The sequence below is a fragment of the Arvicanthis niloticus genome, chromosome 21 (genome assembly GCF_011762505.2).
Source record: "Arvicanthis niloticus isolate mArvNil1 chromosome 21, mArvNil1.pat.X, whole genome shotgun sequence".
NCBI classification, from domain to species: domain Eukaryota; kingdom Metazoa; phylum Chordata; class Mammalia; order Rodentia; family Muridae; genus Arvicanthis; species Arvicanthis niloticus.
Window position 1 is genome coordinate 46471182 of NC_047678.1, and position 19553 is coordinate 46490734.

The window sequence follows — 19553 nt, forward strand, 5'->3', positions numbered from 1 at the left end:
TTGAAGTAAATAAAAGGCTGTTAAGATGTTTACATATTTTACTAGTGAAATGGTTCAGTATAGATAAAGCCACTACCATCAAATCTACCTGTCTAAGTTTAATCCTGAGACCCACGTGGAGGAAGGAGGAAACCAACTTCTATAGTTTAACATCTGGCACATCTGCTGCTATGGGCCAACACACACATAAATATATATGTATGTGTGTGCATGTATGTGTGTATATATACAATATATATATATATATATATATATATATATAGCATTTAAAATTTGCATATTGAAAGATCCCTACATAATTAGGCTGGCTGACACCCTATCATGGGATAGGCAGGATCTCATGGGTACTTATTTGTTGGTTGATAGTGAAGGTGTGACATTTTCCTCAGTGGAATTGCCACCAGTAAGGCACCTATGCTCTTACAAACAATCCCTGAACCATGTTCCTGTAAGCAACTCTGGTGAAAACCCATTGGGTTACCCAAAATTCCAAATAACAACAACAGCAACAAAACCTCTAAAAACAAGACAATAGGACAGAGAAAGAGGAGGGTAAGGGGGAGAAGAAAGGGAGGGGAGAAGGATATGAAATTGCATAAAAATGCCTCTCTCTCTCTCTCTCTCTCTCTCTCTCTATATATATATATATATATATATATATATATATATATATAAAGTTGAATGATAGGATCACAAGAGGAAGTGAGGCAGAGGAGTAGCCTGGTGTGTTTGAACCCAGGCTTCAATCCCAGCACTGTAAAACACGTGGTATCTGTACACTGTTTTTATATTGCCACCTAGTTTGCAGACGTCTCCATGTAGCAATGGTCCTGAGACATGGCTCCTCTCACGGTAACTGCAGGTGAAGGTGACCTAACAGTTGTTCTGAAATCAAATGATCAGAATAGCAATCCAGATAAAACAGGAAAACTGAGTTCCAGATTTATGTGGGTGTGTGGGTGGGTGGGGGGAACTCCTTTTTATATTTTACAAAGATAAAATTTTAAATCATAAACACTAGCCTCATTTTTTTTGGTTGACAACAGCGCATTACTCTGAATAAATACATAAGTGTGTTTACATGTCAAACAAACAAAAAAAGACAAACAAAACAAAAAACCTTCTCAATTAGATCCTAACCGCATTTTTTGTGGCAGATGGGACTGAAGCAGAGGCATCACAAATGCCAAGCAGGTGCTCTACAACCCCTGTGCTCCAGTCAAAATGTCATCAACAATAGACTTGGAGCTTCGTGTTAAATTCTTCGTAAATATCCCTTCCGGGAGTCACGCTCTCATGAAGGACTCCTGTGTCCTTTATCTGACGATCCTCATGCATTTAGTGCTGGCTGCTGTCCTCAGTATTGTCCTGGCCCGCCTCTGCCCCTGTACCATGTACTCATCAAAGCTCCTTGGATATAGCGCCAGATCGATTGGCTCGGCTCTCACATTCTCCGCTTCACTGCGTGCTGCCCTCCGGTGTTCTGATCCCTAGCGTGATTGTAAGATGTTTTCGGGAAAGAACTGGCATCTCGGATTGTTTTATTTTGTTGCCCGCTCAACTTTTCGTGAAGGGACTGCTTCACACAGAGGTGCATTAAGGCTCGGTGCACGAAGGCTCTCTGTCCTCACCTCTCCCTACTGTCTAAAGTAGTACAGCGGTGTCTCTGTTCTCTTACCGTCTACTCTCATCATGTTTCACGACCCTCATCACGACACAAGAACCAGTAGACAAATAGCCAACACTAGAGTGAGTGCCTGCTCCAGAAAACGCCGCCATGCGGGCAAACTGTAGTTTCAGGGACACAAGCAAATCTCAGGGTGCCATGATAAAGATCTGTGGGCCATATACATTTTCGACAAAGACCATTCATAATCTTAAGGGTTTAAACAACTTAGATTAGTTCTAGTGCTTCCCTCCTTCACTTCCCTGTCATTAGAAATGATCATGGATTAAGAAAAGAAAACCATTAGGAGGTAGCATGGCTTATGGTGCTGGAGTCTTACCTTTTCTACAAAGTACATAATGCCCTCATGGCCTCGCTGCCCAGGGGGCTTCCAGCTCAGCACCACATAGCTCCGAGTGGCCTCAGTGACAGAGAGGTCTGTGGGGGGCCCAGGAATGACACCCTCTGAAAAACAACAAGGTAAGGTGAGCCACACATATTCAGGGGAGCCGGGGACACGTGGAGGACCATACACGCTTCTCTCTTGCTGGCTCCACCATGTGAAGAAACCTTGTCTCTAAGCTTTTCTCTAGAAAACAAAGTCATTCATTCATTCGGTTATCCAGACGATACTGTGCATTTAGCATACAGACAGACCGAAGGGACCTGGGACTGGACTTGTCTCTAAATGATTTATAGTTAGTTGAATTGGTGAAAAGCAAAGTTGAGCCGTGCAAGGCAGTGTGTGCTTGTGTAAACTCAAGTCTAGAGTGGGCCATGAGATGGTGGGGTTGGTCAAGGTCACAGTCAAGGTCAGAAGTGTGGGAGCCACATGGTGTTCTCTGGATTTACCTCACAGCTACAGCGTCTTTGGAAAACGTCTTTCCTCCCTTCCTCTTGCTCCCTCCTTCCCTCCTCCCCTCCACAACAGCTGAATTCCCTGCTGCCTTGAAAAGATTTGTTTCCTCAAAACAGTGCTCAAAGGCATTTCTAGAAACATACAGATATCCAGCATCAAGCAACATAAACTCAAAATATCTGGTATCTAACTGAAAAAAAAAAAAGTATGTATGAAAGCAAGAAAATAATAGTCTCTACAGAGAGGGGAAGATTAATTATTAGTAACAAACCCAGAGGTGCCACAGGTCCCAGAATGGGCATCATCTCGGAGTGGCTAAGCAGAGACTAGGGCATGGAAATGTTACAATGTTACAAATGCAGACCATGATTATAAGCATCCCACTTGTTCAAGAGGATGAAGGCTGAGGGACATACAGCACCAGTGAGCTGAGAAACAATTTCAAACGGTTTTCAGTGGCCCATAATTGAAGTTCCTGACGCAGAGGAGGGAGAAGGGGATACATCAAAAATATGTAAAAAAAAAAAAAAACCAGTAGTGAACCCACAGGCCTGAGAAGTGTGTTCAGCCTAAGCACAACACACAGGAAGAAAATGACACCCAGTGATGTGCGCTGTTTTCAGAATTCTAAAACCAGCGATAGAGACGATATCTGCGAAGCAGGCAGAGAAAAAAAAGATGTTCTACAGACTCAGGAACAAAAATCATGACAACAGTTACTGTTACACTCCACATCTGCTGCACAGTGAGCTAAGCTCTCTCTCTCTTTCTCTCTCTCTCTCTCTCTCTCTCTCTCTCTCTCTCTCTCTCTCTGTGTGTGTCTCTGTGTGTGTCTCTCTCTGTGTGTGTCTCTCTCTGTGTGTGTGTCTCTCTCTCTCTGTGTCTCTGTGTGTGTCTCTCTCTGTGTGTCTCTCTCTCTGTCTCTCTCTGTCTCTCTCTCTCTCTCTCTCTCTCTCTCTCTCTCTCTCTCTGTGTGTGTGTGTGTGTGTGTGTGTGTGGCTGTTGGGGATGAGATGTGCAGAAAAATTTATTGAAGTTTTATTGATTAAAATTAGTTAAACATAGCCATCTATTTCATTTCCTAAAATAATCTAATTGTTATATAAATATAGGTCTCATGGAGGGGCAGCAATTTCCTTAAAACGCTAGGATTCCTTTATTCTATAGGGACCCCAAGTCATTTTGACATTTGGTTCATCTATCTCTGAAGATTGATGTAAAATGTCTTAATGAGAACACAGAGATACCCTGTTACTGAAAAGAAACCCCATGATTATTTGTTAACTACAGAAATCGCTACAGTGTCCTGGGAACATAGCTACCTTCTATGGAGGGCTGTCAGAAACTGTTTCTTTCTGACCAATTTAATATTTGCGTGCCTAAACATCAATTTAATCCAGTAATTTATATCAAGTTCTTGTGTTTCCCATGGGATGAAAACTCACCAACTTGTCCAGACTAAGCCTTTTGTTGAATGGCTTTGTTATGACCAAATATGCACTACTAGGAAAGAAGAGGGAATTTGTTACATCTTCCTAAGTATTTGTGCCATTGAATAAGGGTTGATTTTCAGTAAGAATGTCCTGTCACCCCCAAGGCTGTTAGCTTCACACCATACTCTACAGCTTTATGAGAAATTACGTGGTGAAGCTGCTCCTGGATTCATCCATTTTCAACAAACCAACTCAAGAAAAAATAGCTACATTCCCAGGACTTTCGACAGAGTTTTAAGTTTAAAGTTTAAATGTGCAATGACTTGTTTCTTCCTACAAGATTCATTGCTTCTGAGTTGGAGTGTCACGAAATGGCATGTGTTCTAGAAACTTCTTCTGGGGACTGGTTTCAGTGCGTTGTGCTCAGGGGGATTCTTGCCTTTGTAGGACATGCTCTGAGCAACAGTTTGACACCAGCTGTTCTCACCAGCTCTTCCGCTTTCCCAGCCTGCCACTTTCATTACTTTTTAGCTTTCGATGCTCTGGGTTCATTTTCTAAAGCCTGTTGTCTGATGCATTCGATGTTCTTAAAGAGCTGTAAAACCTCCATGTGCTCAGGGGACACGAGCGCTCCCCATGGCACTCGGCAGCTGACGCGGCTCCCACACCACTGTCACTGCCTCTCAACAGGACCAAAATCTTCGAGGTTCTGCATGGAAACTGTCAAACTGGAACTCTATATTCATCAAAGATATATTAAAGAACAAATGTTAAACAAAGACCTTTTCAGACATACAAAGGTAAGTCAATCCTCACGCATGCTTGTGAGATCTTGTATGAAATGAAGGAAAGGAGGAAGAAGGAAAAGATTAAGACGTGAGTGAATATAGAAACGTCCTTCAGAGACTGGAGAGATGGTTCCCCACAGTTCAGGGGCTCCTTGGTTAAAAACACCAGCCGCTCTTTTAGAGGACCAGGGTTTGGTTCTCAGCACCCACAGAACGGCTCTCCATCACTCCTGTTGTGGAGGGTCCAATGCCCTCTCTGTCTGTGGGTACCAGGCACACAAAGAATGCATTTACATCCAGCAGGCAAAACACTCATATACATAAAACAAACATGAATAAATCTTTAAAATCACGTTTTTAAAGAAGAAAACTCCTAACTTTTAACATCTCTCTGAAGGATAGATGACTACTTGAAGTCAACATACTATAATATTGAAGTTTATAATCTATACACAAATACAATGTATGACAATAATGGCACCAGGGAGTGCAAAAGGTGGGCTGAGAAAATAAGCATATTATAAATGTCAAATGTTAAAACCTAAAATAAAGAATGACGTAATACAGATGAGAGAGAATAATTAGAACATATTCAAGTCCAAAGAAAAAATAGGAAAAAGAAAGCTGGTGTAATCAATAAACATATGATGATAGATTGAAATACAATCATGTCAAATAATTGCACAAGGGCCAGTGAGATGGCTCAGCAGGTAAAGACACTTCCTGCTAAGCCTCAGAGCCCATAGAAGAGCCAGGCAGGCATGGCGTCTGACTGCTGTCCCAGTGCCTGGGATATAGACACCCAGAATCTCGAGGGCAAGCTTGCTGGCTGCACTAGTTGGAACCCATGAACTCTCACTCCATGAGACCCTGCCTCATTAGGGTAGAGAACATTCAAGAAAGACACTCTCTGTCAACCCTCCACATGCCTGTGCATGTATGTATACCTATGCACATGCAAATATCCGTGGACCACACACAAACGTGTGCACATGCATGTGTGAGTGCGTTCCCACATGTGTGTGTGACACACACATGTACACACCCACACACCACACATGGACATACATAGACAGACAGACAGACACACGGACACACATACACAGACATACATACACACACACACACACACACACACACACACACACACACAATTTTCCATAGTAACATTAAATCTGTAATAAAAGTCTACGTGTACCCCCGCCCCCCGATTTGATCTCATGGCTTCTCCTTGCTGCTCCTATCCCAGAGTCTTATATTAAAACCCTAAGGATCTTAAAATTTAAGATAGCTAAGCTGTTCTGAAAATTAACAAATTAACAAGGTTGTAGGACATAAGGTCAACATGTAATATATAAGTGATAACTGTATTTCTATTGACTCGCTTAAAATTAAAATGCAAAACAATGTGATTTAAAATATGAGAGATATAAAATAAAGATTAAATCTGACAAAAACGTGTAGGACTCATAAGCAGAAACTACTAAGTTGGTTAGCTAAATGAAGTGTGGTACATGCTTTTTCACAAACGGAAGAACTCAAAGTTGTTCCAGGGCTTCTCGTACGGTGCAGGTAAGAATGTAAAGTGGATGTGCCCCCACCTACCCCCCCACTCCCACCTCCCCACCCTCAGATTCCCCCCCCCCCACTCAGTGCTCAGCCTTTATGGGACCAAAGATCTCTTCTCCCACCTATGCCCAACAAGGCCATCCTCCCCTACATATACAACTGGAGTCATGGGTCCCTCCCTATATGCTCCCAGGCTGGTGGTTTAGACCCTGGGGAGCTCTGGTTGGTTGGTATTGTTGCTCTCCTCATGGGGCTGCCAACCCTTTCAGCTCCTTCAGTCTGGGGATGGGATAAGAGGTTCCTGGGTGGTGGGGGGAATGGGGTAAGAGGATAAAATTTGAAATGTAAATATTATATCCAATAGAAAAGGGAAGAAAAGTTGTTAGAAGCAACATCTTTAATAAAATGTCAGCCCTCTAAAAAACAAAAAAGAATTATCTTAATACTAAAATTTGTTTTGAGAATTGTATATTGCAGAATACACAGCCTTGGTGTATCTACTCATCAAGCAAGCTGGGCAGACATGCTCAACCTCTGATGTCCTGGAATTCTATCTGGATGCAGTGAAAACACAGCATCAGAGGCTTATCAATTTACTCTTCCCCCCCCCCCACCCCTCTTCTAATATCTCAATGCCCATAATCAGCTCGAAGAAGTTATTCCCTGGGCTTGGGGACTGAGGTGGTTAATATTGGGCTGTGTTTCTAGGGAAAAGTAGTGGTTTTGTTGGAACAGGGAGGATTAGCTAAGATTTATTGCATAGCCACAACCTATTGATAGAAATCTGTATAATTATTATCAAGATGAAGTTATAATTTCTTAAATGGTACAAAATTTACTTTGATTTCAAATTTAAGGTTTTCATTGGTACGAGCTTCTTAGTGATATAAAAGTGAGATGAATATTGTTACTCTCATAGGCATTGTGCCTGTATAACACATTTAGGAATACAAGGCTTAGACCCAGTTCTTCTTTAACTTTTTTAACTGATTTGAGATGGTTAGCCTGTGAGTTAAGGGACTATAGCAAATTCTTGGCTTTGAGTTTATTGTTAGGGTGTTTTCTATATTTTATTTAGAAATAGCTGAGAGGAGTTAATGGACAGACAACAGTCCAGATTACCTTACATGGATAGTTGGTTTTCAAAACGTCAGAAGTCCACAGAATTGACATTACAAACATTTCTGTATTGATGTTCATTTTGATTAGAGACCTATCTGCTCCTGACAGCTTCCTGTCTTGGATTCTAAGAAGAAATTGAGCACCTTTGGAGTTACTCCAGTTGTGGTGAGACAGCCACTAGGCAAGAATTGCCTCTTGTCATCTACAGACAAGTCACTGTCCAGAAAAGGACACACTTGTGGAATAGTCGACTGATTATATCTGCCAAGACAGAGTAACCAGCCCTTAATAATTCTACATCACTGGGTCTGTCGGATGATCCTGGGCCAGAAGGTGGAAGATCAGATGCTCCAACGTTTTGTAGTAGAGGGACTGTCCAGGTGTTCAGCAGTATCTATAAATTGGCTAAGTTTTAGAAGCTATGCTTTGTGCTTCCCATAATTTCAGTTAACTCAGTCATTCTGGATTTCTGATGGAGTTGAAGACTTATAGTCTCATAGCCAATCCTGGCTATTTACTTTGAAAGAAAAGATTTGAGAGGATGGTTTTCAGCTGACACTCATTCTAAAGCCAAGGAAAAAGCCAGGTTCAGAACTAAGCCTTTTAGTTAGGAGGGATGACAGAGGTTCTGGTTAGTCAACAAAATGATGGACTGGGTATTAGGACTATCTTGTACCTCACTGGTACAAATTGGCATAATTATGCTCTAATTGTATTTTGAGAGAAAAGTTTTATTTTAACAGGAAGGGTGATGTGTAGGAGGAGCTAAGGTGGGAGGAGTACAGAGAGGAAGAGAAAGAGTAAGGAGAGGAGGAGAAGAAGGAGAGGAGAAGCTAGGTGATGAGAGAGAGAAAGAGGGGGGAGACATGGAGGCGGATGTTCACGTGTCTCCACCAGTCAAAGATAGTTGATATATCTAGGTTGGGTATTGGGTTACACTTCTGATTGAGCATTACCAAACGTATAAAGCCTTTGATTAACATTTTTAAAAAATTGTTTAAAAGCAAAAAGGAAAAGGGGGCATGGGATAGGGGTTTTCTAGGGAGGGGAAATGGGTAAAGGGGATGGTATCTGAAATGTAAATAAAATATCCAATAAAAAATAAAATTAAAAAAAAAGAACACAAAGTGGAACTATCATCTTGGTAAACAGCAGGTTCTTTTTTTTTAAGATAAAGCATGCACCTGCCACATAGCCCACCAATCCCTCTCCTAAGTATTTACCCTAGAGAAGTGATATCCACAGATCTACTCAAACACAGCTGGCTTGCGGAAACCTTTAGCAGGGCACAGGCACGCTGGAATTAACTGATAGCTACATCTACATGAATAAATCACAACGTAAGTGTGCTAGTGAGAAAAAACAAACGTGAGTGTGATCTTATTTATGTAAAATGTAGACATAACTGTGGCTTCAGAAAGCAGGCCTGTGGTGAGAGGGAGGAGGAGCCAGGAAAGAACATGATAGGGCAGAAGTGCCAGGCATGTTTGCTGTCTTGATGACAGCAATGACTTCACATGTGCACACACATAAGGCTTACCAGATTGAACACCAACACGTGCACAGTTCATCATAGGACCATTGCTTCACAATTTGCCTTTTAAAATGAAACATGATCCTTTGGGGCCTGGAAGTATAGCTCAAAGGATGAGGTACGTCCTTAGCCTGTCTATGGCCCTGGGCTCGATCCTCAGCCCCGCCACCCCACACCTCATCTATCCTTCTCAGGACGTTCTTTCAAAAGCTTCATGGACAATAACATATTTTTACAAACAAACCTAAATCACACAGCAAAACAGTGTCATCTTGAGAGGGTAGAGACTTTACCTGTAGGTTCCTCTTCGGTGACAATGATCTGTCCAGTCCAAGGTGCTGAAGGACGACCTGAACAGGACAAGTGTAAAAGTCACATGTTCACAGATGTGCCGTTGACTCTTTGATAAACCAATAAACTGGCTGGATTAGTCAAAAGGTTCTGGTGCTCTTATGTGTCTTCCTAATACATCTTTGTCAACATGTGTAAAGTACTATGTGACGCATGCCCCTGGCAGAGCCTAGAGTCTCTCTGGACTGCACTGAATTGTGCTCCCATGACTGATCAGTACACAACCCCTAAAGCAGACAGGCTTTGTCATGCCTTCTTCAGAGACAGCACATTTGGAAGAAACACCACTGGGGCAGTCATAAGCCTGGTAGCTCTCTGTCTGTTGTCATGAATATTAGAGGAGGCAGAATTGGGCAGGAGAGCTGAATGGGTGCAGACCCTTCCTATTGTCTTTGAAAAGTGTTGTTCATGGGAAGTCAGCTTGGATCCCCAGTAAGGAAGAAGGAAGGGTGTAAGCTTAAAGAAGAGCGCCTCCTACTGGGCTGCCTCCAGCCTTGATATGAGGGGACATGCCTAGTCTTATTAGAGCATGCCATGCTTCATTGGGAAAGCTAGGAAGCCTGCCATTTTCCAAGGGGAAATTGAGGCTCTGGGAGAGAGGGGAAGAAGGGATCGAGAAGGGGATTGGAGGAAAGGAGAGAGGGGAGACTCTGGTCAGGATATAGTGTATGAGAAAAGAATGGAATTGTTTAAAAGAAAAAAAGATGTGGGTGGGGGTGGGGAATCCATCTCGTGACTCTGAAAGCATGAAAAAGAGAGTGGTGGGTGAAAGAGAGGGCTAAGCAGGTAACGGTGCTTGCTGCCAAGCCTGATGACGTGAGTTCAGTCCCAGGGACCCACATGGAAGAAAGAGAAAACTGGCTTCTGATGGTTGCTTGTCTCCTCTGGCTTCCATGTGAACACTATTGGCATGCATGCCCACACACATATACATAGATAGATAGATAGATAGATAGATAGATAGAAGATAGATGGGCAGATGGATGGATGGATGGATGGATGATAGATAAATGATAGAAGATAGATGGATAGATAGATGAATAGATAGATAGAAGACAGATACATACATACATACATGATTTAGGAAAGAAAGAATGGCTCAATCTTGCCTTACTAGGGGGAATGTCCATCCAAGACTCTGCAGGAAACAGGAAGGCAGCAGAGATGACAGTGTTTCTCATTCACAAAAGCCTTATTTTACTGATTTTCATAAAGGAGTAGAGGAAAGCGTGAGGTAGAATTGCCTAACTTAACAGAGAAGGAGCCTAGTGGTGAAGGTATCATTCTTGGAGCTTTGTGATATCACTAGAAGTAACTGAGGCAAAGAATAAAACTTTAAGTGCGGCGCAGACCTGTAATCCTCTACTGGGGTTATCCCCAGCCCCTGGGGTATTTGGTAGTGTCTGGAAACTTTCTGGATTACAACAGGCAAATAATACCGTCTCCGTGTAGTAGGCAAAGACAAGGGCTGTCGGTGAGTATCCTACATGCACATTCATTCTCAACTGCGGGCCCGAACATGACGAGGGTCACTGCACAGAATGAAATGTTACTATCTAGGGATGTCATTACAGCCCCTCGTGTTGGGGTGCCATACAGGTTCCTGTAGAAAGCAGACTTGGGGTGCCATACAGGTTCCTGTGGAAGGCAGAGTTTATGTTCATGGCTTTGACATTCAGACTTGGAAGATAAACAGATGTAAATAAGTAAAATGATTATCATTATTATAGATTTTTATATCACATTTTAATTGTGTATATCATGTGCTTGTATGTCTTTGTACATGTGGGTGCATGTGATCACATCATGGTACACATTACAGATGGAGGTCAGAGTACAACTTGCAGGAGTCAGAACTCTCCTTCCACAGTGGAGGTACTGGGTATTGAACTCAGATAGTTGGGCTTGGCAGCAGGCACCTTTACCGGCTGAGCCATCTCGACAGCCCAAGATTATTTTATATTACTTAAATAAAATCAACTTTGTTTTAAATCAACACTGAGAAGCTCACAGGTTCAGTATCAGTGCTTTGATAAAGACTTTAAGGTCACGAACTTCACTTTGACCGTGAATGCAGTTGTATTCGGAATATTCTAATACCATGGATGAAAACGACCTTTGAGCTATTTGTTCCCACAGCTCGTTCCACCTCTCATATTTAGAATACAGCTTGGTGAGATTCACCACCAATCTGAGTAATGTTTTTTAAAAGATAAGATTAAAATGAGTGTTTTTAAAACCGCTCAAAAGAAAGAATGAGTCACAACCAAATTATTTTTTATGCTCTTCGGCTCTTCACAATCATGGGATTTTCTGATCAGAAAAGGATTTCTTATTCTTGTCTCCCTCTAGTGGACAGGAGAGGAATTACTTGCAATGACACCTACCGCCGGTTTCTTGGTTTATTTTAGGTTTTGGTGGGGTGTTTGGTTGGTTGGTTGGTTGTTTTGTTTTTTGGGTTTTTTTTTTTTTTTTTTTCAGGAAAGATGCAGAGAAATGAAAAGAACTTACTTTTAAGCCTAGCTTTCTCAGCTGGATCCAGAGCAGCCACGGGCTCAGAAACTCGAGACGGCAGGCCTATTCCAGTTTTATTCACCGCGCGGACCCGGAATATGTAGGAACGACCTTCTATCAAACCAGTGACTGGAAACCGAGCAAACTTCACGGGTGTGTCATTGCACTGAGACCAGGTATCTGTGCCCACCTCACACCTGAGGGCAAGAACGATTAGCAGAATGTTACTCGGACTATGGCTGCGTGAAGCGAGCCAGGGTGCAAATTCACCCTCTTGCTTCAGATCTTCCCTGCGTCAAAACATGGAACCCCTGCATGGCTTCTCAGGCCTAGACTTCAGACACTCAGTTCAATTTGTCTTTTTACATTTTTCTTTTAAAAATCTCAAGTATTTGTGCATGTGAGTGTATATGTGTGTGTGTTTATGTGTGTGTTTGTGTGTATGTCTTTGTATGTGTCTGTGTGTATGAGTGTGTGAGTGTATGTGTGTGGTGTGTGACTCTGTGTGTGTGAGTTGTATGACTGTGAACGTGAGTGTATATGACTATGTGTTTGTGTGTTTGTGCGTGTGTAAGTGTATATATGTGTATGTCTGTGGTGTGTGACTCTAGGTGTGCATGTGTGTGTCTATGTGTGTGTGTGATTGTGTGTGACTGTGTGTGTGTTTGTGCATGTGAGTGTATATGTGTGTGTGTCTGTGCGTGTGTTTGTATGTCTTTGTATGTGTCTGTATGAGTGTGTGTGAGTGTGTGTGTGACTCTGTGTGTGTGAGTGTGTGTGACTGCGAGTGTGAGTGTATGTGACTATGTGTTTGTGTGTTTGTGCATGTGTAAGTGTATATATGTGTATGTCTGTGCATGTATGTGTCTATGTGAGTGTGTATGGTGTGTGACTCTAGGTGTGTGTGTCTATGTGTATGTGTTTGTGTGTGACTCTGTGTGTGTGACTGTGTGTGACTGTGTGCGTTTGTGCATGTATGTGTATATGTGTATGTCTGTGTATATGTGTGTCTGTATATGTCTGTGTGTGTGAGTCTGTGACACAAGTGCCACAAAGCGTGTGTGGAAGTCAATGGACAACTTGAAGGAGTTTTTTTCTCTGTCACGTGGGGTATGGACATCCAGCCACCTTTACTCACTACGACATCTTACCCGCCAACAGCTAGTCATTTTAACATGAAGAAGGAAGCCTCAGACCTTTCTAACAAGCAGCTGACTTCTCTTGTCAAGAAGAGGACTGAGGGATGGAGGTAAGAAGATCGTGCAGGTATCCAGGGCCTTTCTTATTTTTATTTTTTCATGTATATGGGTATTTTGCCCACAGGTATGCCGGTGAACCGCTTGTGCATGGTGCCGAGGACAGAGGGTGTTGGATGCCTTGGAACTGGAGTTACAGACAGTTGTGAGCTGCCATGTGGGTGGTGGGACTTGAACCCAGGTCCTCTGAAGAGCCAGCCAGTGCTTTAACCACTGAGCTGATTCTCCAGAACCTTTATGCAGGAGAGATTTAGGAGTAGGGTCCCCCATCCCTGCCCCACTAGCACCTTTAACTCCACTGCTGGTAATCTCCTTGTCTTCTTTAGGCATTTTCTGTTAAAATCAGAACTACTGTAGGATAGCTTGGGACCTAAAAAGATAAGTGCACAGGTAGACACAGTAGTGCATACCTATAATCCGAGCATTTGGGAACTTGAGGTAGACGGATCATGACCCTGAGGCTAGTCTAGGCTATACAGGGAGACTCTCCAAGAGGTGAACCAACCAAACAAAACACAAGGAAAAGCTATTTGTGCTGCAGTTGGAAATCCGCTCACTGTTTTCCTACTCGGTGATCGCTACTGTACAAAGGTCAGGAGGCTATTGCCACATTTTTGTTTCTTTTCTTTCCTTCTCTTCTACTCTGCTCTCTCTCCCAAGCTGGTTTTGAACTCACAACCCTCGTGCCTCTACCTCCTAGGTACTGGGACTGCATACCACGCCCAGCCATGCTTGTTTCTTTAACAATGAGGCTGATGATTTCACCGGGATATGAAGTGCTTGGAAACTGTTCTTGGGCTGCCTGCTAATGTAGCAGCTGGCACCCAGGAAGGGAGTCAGAGAACTGCTCAGAAGATTACATAGTTCATATGACGATATCGAGCCAATCAACACAGCTTTAGAGCCTCAACATTGGAGGGAATTGTACAGCATTATAATACAGCAACCCCTTGGGGTTTTGTTTTTTTTTTTTTTACAAGTGGCATACAATGTTTTAGTTTGAAATGCATCCCCAATACGGCACCATGTTGAAAATGTATAATTTCCAACTAGTTCTTATGGGAAAGCAGTGCCAAAAATATTGGGAGATGGTTGGAGGAGGGTTCCCTTCCTCACTATCATTTACATTCTTTGATATGGATAACAATTGTTTTCTTTAACATTATGTAAATTCCTATAAAATGTAGTTGCAATTCATGCCTTCCATCCGCTCTATAAATGTCTGCTTTGTAGGGTTTCGGGAGTTGCTATGTGTGGGGAATGGCGGAAGCTGAGGGGACTACAGCAGTTCTGTTAGACCTGTCTCCCAAAGTCTGTCCAGACACTGCCATCATGACTCAGTGACACTAGAATATGCTTCTCAACCTTCATTTGTGCAAGAGAAAAAAGAGGTGAAGAACATCTTCTCTAGAAGCTTCTGTAGCATGTTGGAGCAGAAAGCACCGGCCTACAGCTGAGCTGTATTTGAATCCTAGCTCTGGGCTTCCTACCCACGTGACCTTAGACAAGGTAACAATGTATCTTGGCCAGCATGTGGCTTGGACCAGCTCTCGATCCTACCTGTAATAGCAAGGCCTGTCCAGGATGGTTATGGGTTAGCAGTAAATACATGAAGTGTTTAGAACAGTGTTTAGCAAACAGTAGACATTAGCCAGGCTGTGCTCACTTATAGTGGCCAAGGCAAGAGAAGAACAGCTTGCACTGATTGTCCTGGTCTTCCGTAAAGTCTGCAGATCCCTTGGCTATTTGTCAAAGACAACAAAGCAGAAACTGACAGTCAAAGGGAGTTTATGTAAGCCTCCACGTTCCTCAGAAGTAAGTGAGGCTTCCATCCTATTTCACATCTATGGCTAAATGGATCTGATTCCAAACATTTCTCTGTCAGGTACTGAGCACAGTAAGTGCACTTTTTACTTATTGTTACAAATATGGGGTGCGATACATTGACATAGAGCTGTCTCTAATTGTTTCCACAGTCAAAAGCAAAAAGAACTAGAGCAAGTACTAGAAGGAAAACTAAAAGGATCACATCCTTGGGTCAATAGTTTGAATTCATTGTTTGCATTGCCCAAACCCAGTAGATGTGCAAATGTGCAAAATCCACAAATCTCAGGATCCATAGCTTCCGAAGACTATAATCAACAAAGACTCTTGGGTAAGAGTGTAGCCCAACACTGTGAATTTCTGTTACTATTTCTTACATAATATGGATAACTTGAAACCACATTGTACAATGTAAGAAATTAATTTGTGTTCTCAAAGTCAGTACTTTTAAATGACTGCCATACTAGGAATGTGGATGGTCAGTATAATGAGTATCCATTATTTCAGTTACACAGTTGCCTCTGCTGTTAGGTTTACAAACTCATTATCTTCTTGCCAAATTAGTGACTTGAGCTGGTTGTCAGATTCAAAGGATTAATGTAAATAAGTAGGTACTAATATGTATGTAGTTGTGTTATATATAATACATATTATGTATATATTATACAAGTTATATATATTACACATACATACATACATGCATACACATACACAAAACACACACACACACACACACGGAGAAAGAGAGGGGGAAGAGGAAAAAATTAGAAAAAGCATTTCACATCTGTACACCCATAGAACTATGGCTGAGGTTAGGCCAAGCACTAACTTATCAATAAAGTATCCCAGGATAGGGCTCCCTCCATCCACAGCTGGCTGCTTCCAAGAGATGATGATGTAATCCTTGTTCGCATCCAAAGACACCACATCCAAGGGTGCGGCGGGGGCTCCTTCGATCTCTGCATCAGCATCTGTGGAGACAGACGACTCCTGTTAACTGCTCAGCCAGGCTCTGCCACCTTGGCAGACTGAGGTCATGGCACACACATTTCCCACATGTCACAGTAGCTATTTGGCTTCATAGAGCAAGCTTCAAATCTTACCATTTGTTTAGTGATATAACAAGGTATGCCTTTCACTTAGAGAATAAAAAGGGGCTCTGAAAAGAATCCATGAACTTTTTCTCCTCTGCCTTGGTTCCCAAGATATACCCCCAAAATTAATAGGGAGATATCAGCTAGGTGACTCGTGCCAGAAATCCTTTAAGACATTGTTGGGCAATGGTACATAATCTCTCACAGACTCCCAAAGTGATGAACATATTACCCTCATATTACCTGAATACAGGAGTATACAGGAGAATAAAAACCATGAAACTGTGCCCACCATTAAATGGGCATTGCCCCTTTGAAGAAGAAAAACATCTGCTTTATCCAAATGTGATGGTTATCGGTGTCTATTTGATTGGACTGAGAGACATAAAGCACACCTCTGGATGTTCTCTGGCCTCATCAATGGTTTAACCCAGTGATGGTTTGGCATTGAATGGATCATTGGTAAATGGTGGGACTGTGGAAGGTGGGACTTGACTGGATGATGAAGGTCAGTGGGACACGTGTCTAACAGGTATGTCCTGCCTGAGCTGACTTAAGTTCAATAGGTCTGCTCCACACAGTGGATCTAACACACACAGTGTCTCACCACAGGCCCTGAAATATGAGACCTACTATGGGCTGAAACATCTGATCCAGTGAACTAAACCAAATCCTAAAAAAAAAAAAAAAGCCTGGCAGATAGAAGAACACTTAAAAAAAGATCAGCTCACATAATGACTGTTCCAAACTGAAGATACTTAGGAAAAAGAACTCTGACATAAGCCCACACCTGAGTTTAGAAAAGTCTCCAATAATACAGAAAACAGAGGATACTGACTGTGAAGAAAGATCCCCAGACTGTGAGTCCTACCCCATATCTCCAGGCACAGCTAAACTAATGAATCAGAAGGAAAGGAAATAAAAATATCCCATCAGTATCCCTCTCCATGAGAATGATTAAGGCTACAGTAAGCATGGGGGAGGGGCCACACTACCAGTTCTTCCTTGCATGTGAACAGCCCTTTCATGAAAGAATTAGTCAGGAGGGCCTGTGACATAGGGGAGCTGCTTACCCAGGAGAAAACACTCCTGACAACTGGACAGGCAATCTTTCCCTATGGTCTACATGTCTGTAACGCTTGCAAGTTACAAAGGTGTTTGATGATGGCAGAAACCTTTGCAGACCTCTGGGTTTAACGTTAATAGGCTGGCATCACTTGTGAAGAGCTCAGGTTACTTGGGTTTGGGACATTCTGTTTGATGTCCCATAAACCATCAGGGCATGTTCTCTGGGAAAATGTCTCCTGCAGACACACTCAATGAGAAGGTCACCGACAAACCATGGACAAGGCTGAATGTAGAATCTCTGCACGCTGAGCAACAGGAAACAAGTGCTTGTCTGGGCGTTTCTCTCTCCTCCCAGGCTCTGCCAGCAGAGCAGAGACAGAAGGAAGAGCAGAGCAAGAACTCAGAGCTGATGCTGGTAAGCCCGGGTACCAACAGAGGCACTCCGAGAAGGCCACTCCTCTAGGGGAACAGCTAGCAAAACAGACACATTCTTGTCTTAAAGGTCTATGACTCCACACACTGATGGAGTGATTCCCATGTTGACAGCAGAGTCTAGTTAGCTGAGCAGCCACTGGATTTGATGTTTAATAGAAAGCAGGGGCGCACTGTAACAGACCACGGGAGCCAGAGAGCCATGGGCCAGCATTCTTGTAACACAGTTTGAAGATGCCATTCAGGGAATGGGCTTGGTGATCTACTAAGTTACTTAGCATTCATCCACTATGGCCATCTCTGGACCACAGCTTCCACGTGCTGACCCTGAGGAAACACTTCCCAGAAAATTCTGCCTCAAGGATACTGGCCTCTTCTAAACCAGCTGATGCTCCAACCCCAGCTGACCAGCATTCGTTGTCCCAGGAAACCAAAGGTTCCACTTTAGTGGTTCTTAATTCAAAACACCACAAGAACAACCACAATTTAGCTGTGTCAGGAAATGGCGGCCCCACTGTCTGGTGATTATGTTAATTCATAAACAATCATGTGTTCTGTTTCCCGTATTATCTTAGACTTTTACTAAACTTGGGCGTGGGTATTCATCAGAGCTGCTTTCCTAAGTTCATTTAACACCCATTTAGGTGCTTACTGACTAGTTTCGTGTCTGCTTGATACAAGCTGGAGTCTTTTGGGAAGAAGGACTCTGAATTAAGAAAACGCCTCTACAAGATTTGCCAATAGGCAAGTCTGTCATACATTTCTTTAGCCTTAGCATTTGATAAGACAGCCCAGGCCATTGTGGGTGGTGCCATCCGTGGGCTGGTGGTCCTGGGTTCTATAAGAAAGCGGGCTGAGCAAGCCATGAGGAACAAGCCAGTAAGCAGCGTTCCTCTGTGGCCTCTGCATCAGCTCCTCCCTTTGTGCTCCTGACTCAGCTTCCCTCCGTGGTGGATTTATGCACTGTAAGATGAACTAGACGCTACATTGCTCTTGGTCATGGTGTTTCATCGTAGCAGCAGAAATCCTAAGACAGTGGTAAACACACTAGTTAAAAGTATTGTTTCTGATCTCAAGATGGGGCAACACAGTGTGGGGAGCCAAGCCTGCTGAGAATGTCAGGAACACAGCACAGCTGTGGGTGCTATCAGGGTCCAGTTCCAGCAGCTGCTGGATAGCTCTGGCCACAGTGCCCTCTCAGCCAACAGTTACCCTCTTCAAAGCTTCTATCTTTCTCTCTCCAAACCTCCAAATAGCCTACCTTTCTGTGGGCTCATTAATTGGATCAAAGATTAGCCTGTTACTCATTATGGTTTGTCCTCAGACATAGGTAAGTAATAACTTTTCCCAAAATGTTATATCATTGTTTATATTTATTATAAAGGTAGTTCATGATTATGAAATAGATGATAATCAAAGAAGGTTAAAATCTCCTTTAAATCTGTAATTCAGAATAATGACATACTGACATCTCTAGATGTTTTTTTAAACTAAAAGATGAAAAAAATTGAGATGGGTCTTGCTATGATAGCTCAGGCTGCCATTGAACTAGAGATCATCTTGCCTTGGTCTGCTGAGTGCTAGGATTATAGGTATGTGCCAACACATCTAGCAAAAATGATAATGATTATTACTATTTGTAGCCCAGGCTTGGAACTCACTATGTAGCCCAGGCTGGCCACAAACTCATGTTTGATCTTCTTGTGTCCCCTCTTATATTTAAAGATTATGGATATATGCAACCACACCTGTCTAAATATGATTATTTTTTAAATAACTTGGGTCATGGTCTTCATGAAAACTTTTTCTTGATACATTTCAATAAGTATAGATATACATCATTATTTTTCATTGCTGTATAGTATTTCTTTATGTAGAGCATGAACTTTTTATATTTATTCATATATATTTACACCTCTTTATTAAAATATATGTATAGATAAACACATTTTATTTTACAATTCTCATTAGTAAACATCTGGATTTCTCCAGTTCTATGTAATATTTGTCTTCATTCTTTGTCCACTTTGTCCTGGAACTGGA

At 42.4% G+C, this 19553-nt stretch overlaps 1 protein-coding gene across 2 annotated transcripts in view; it reads right to left on the reverse strand.

Annotated features, from left to right (window-relative positions):
• The window catches only part of Myom1 (myomesin 1), a 127149-nt gene that overhangs the window by 59177 nt on the left and 48419 nt on the right, over positions 1-19553 (reverse strand). For both annotated transcript variants that reach the window (XM_034484557.2, XM_034484556.2), the window contains exons 11-14: positions 15746-15887; positions 11834-12033; positions 9265-9321; positions 2007-2131 (exon numbers count right to left, since the gene is read on the reverse strand). In XM_034484557.2, coding sequence (XP_034340448.1) covers positions 2007-2131; positions 9265-9321; positions 11834-12033; positions 15746-15887 — 524 coding nt within the window. The remainder of the gene's footprint in view (positions 1-2006; positions 2132-9264; positions 9322-11833; positions 12034-15745; positions 15888-19553) is intronic.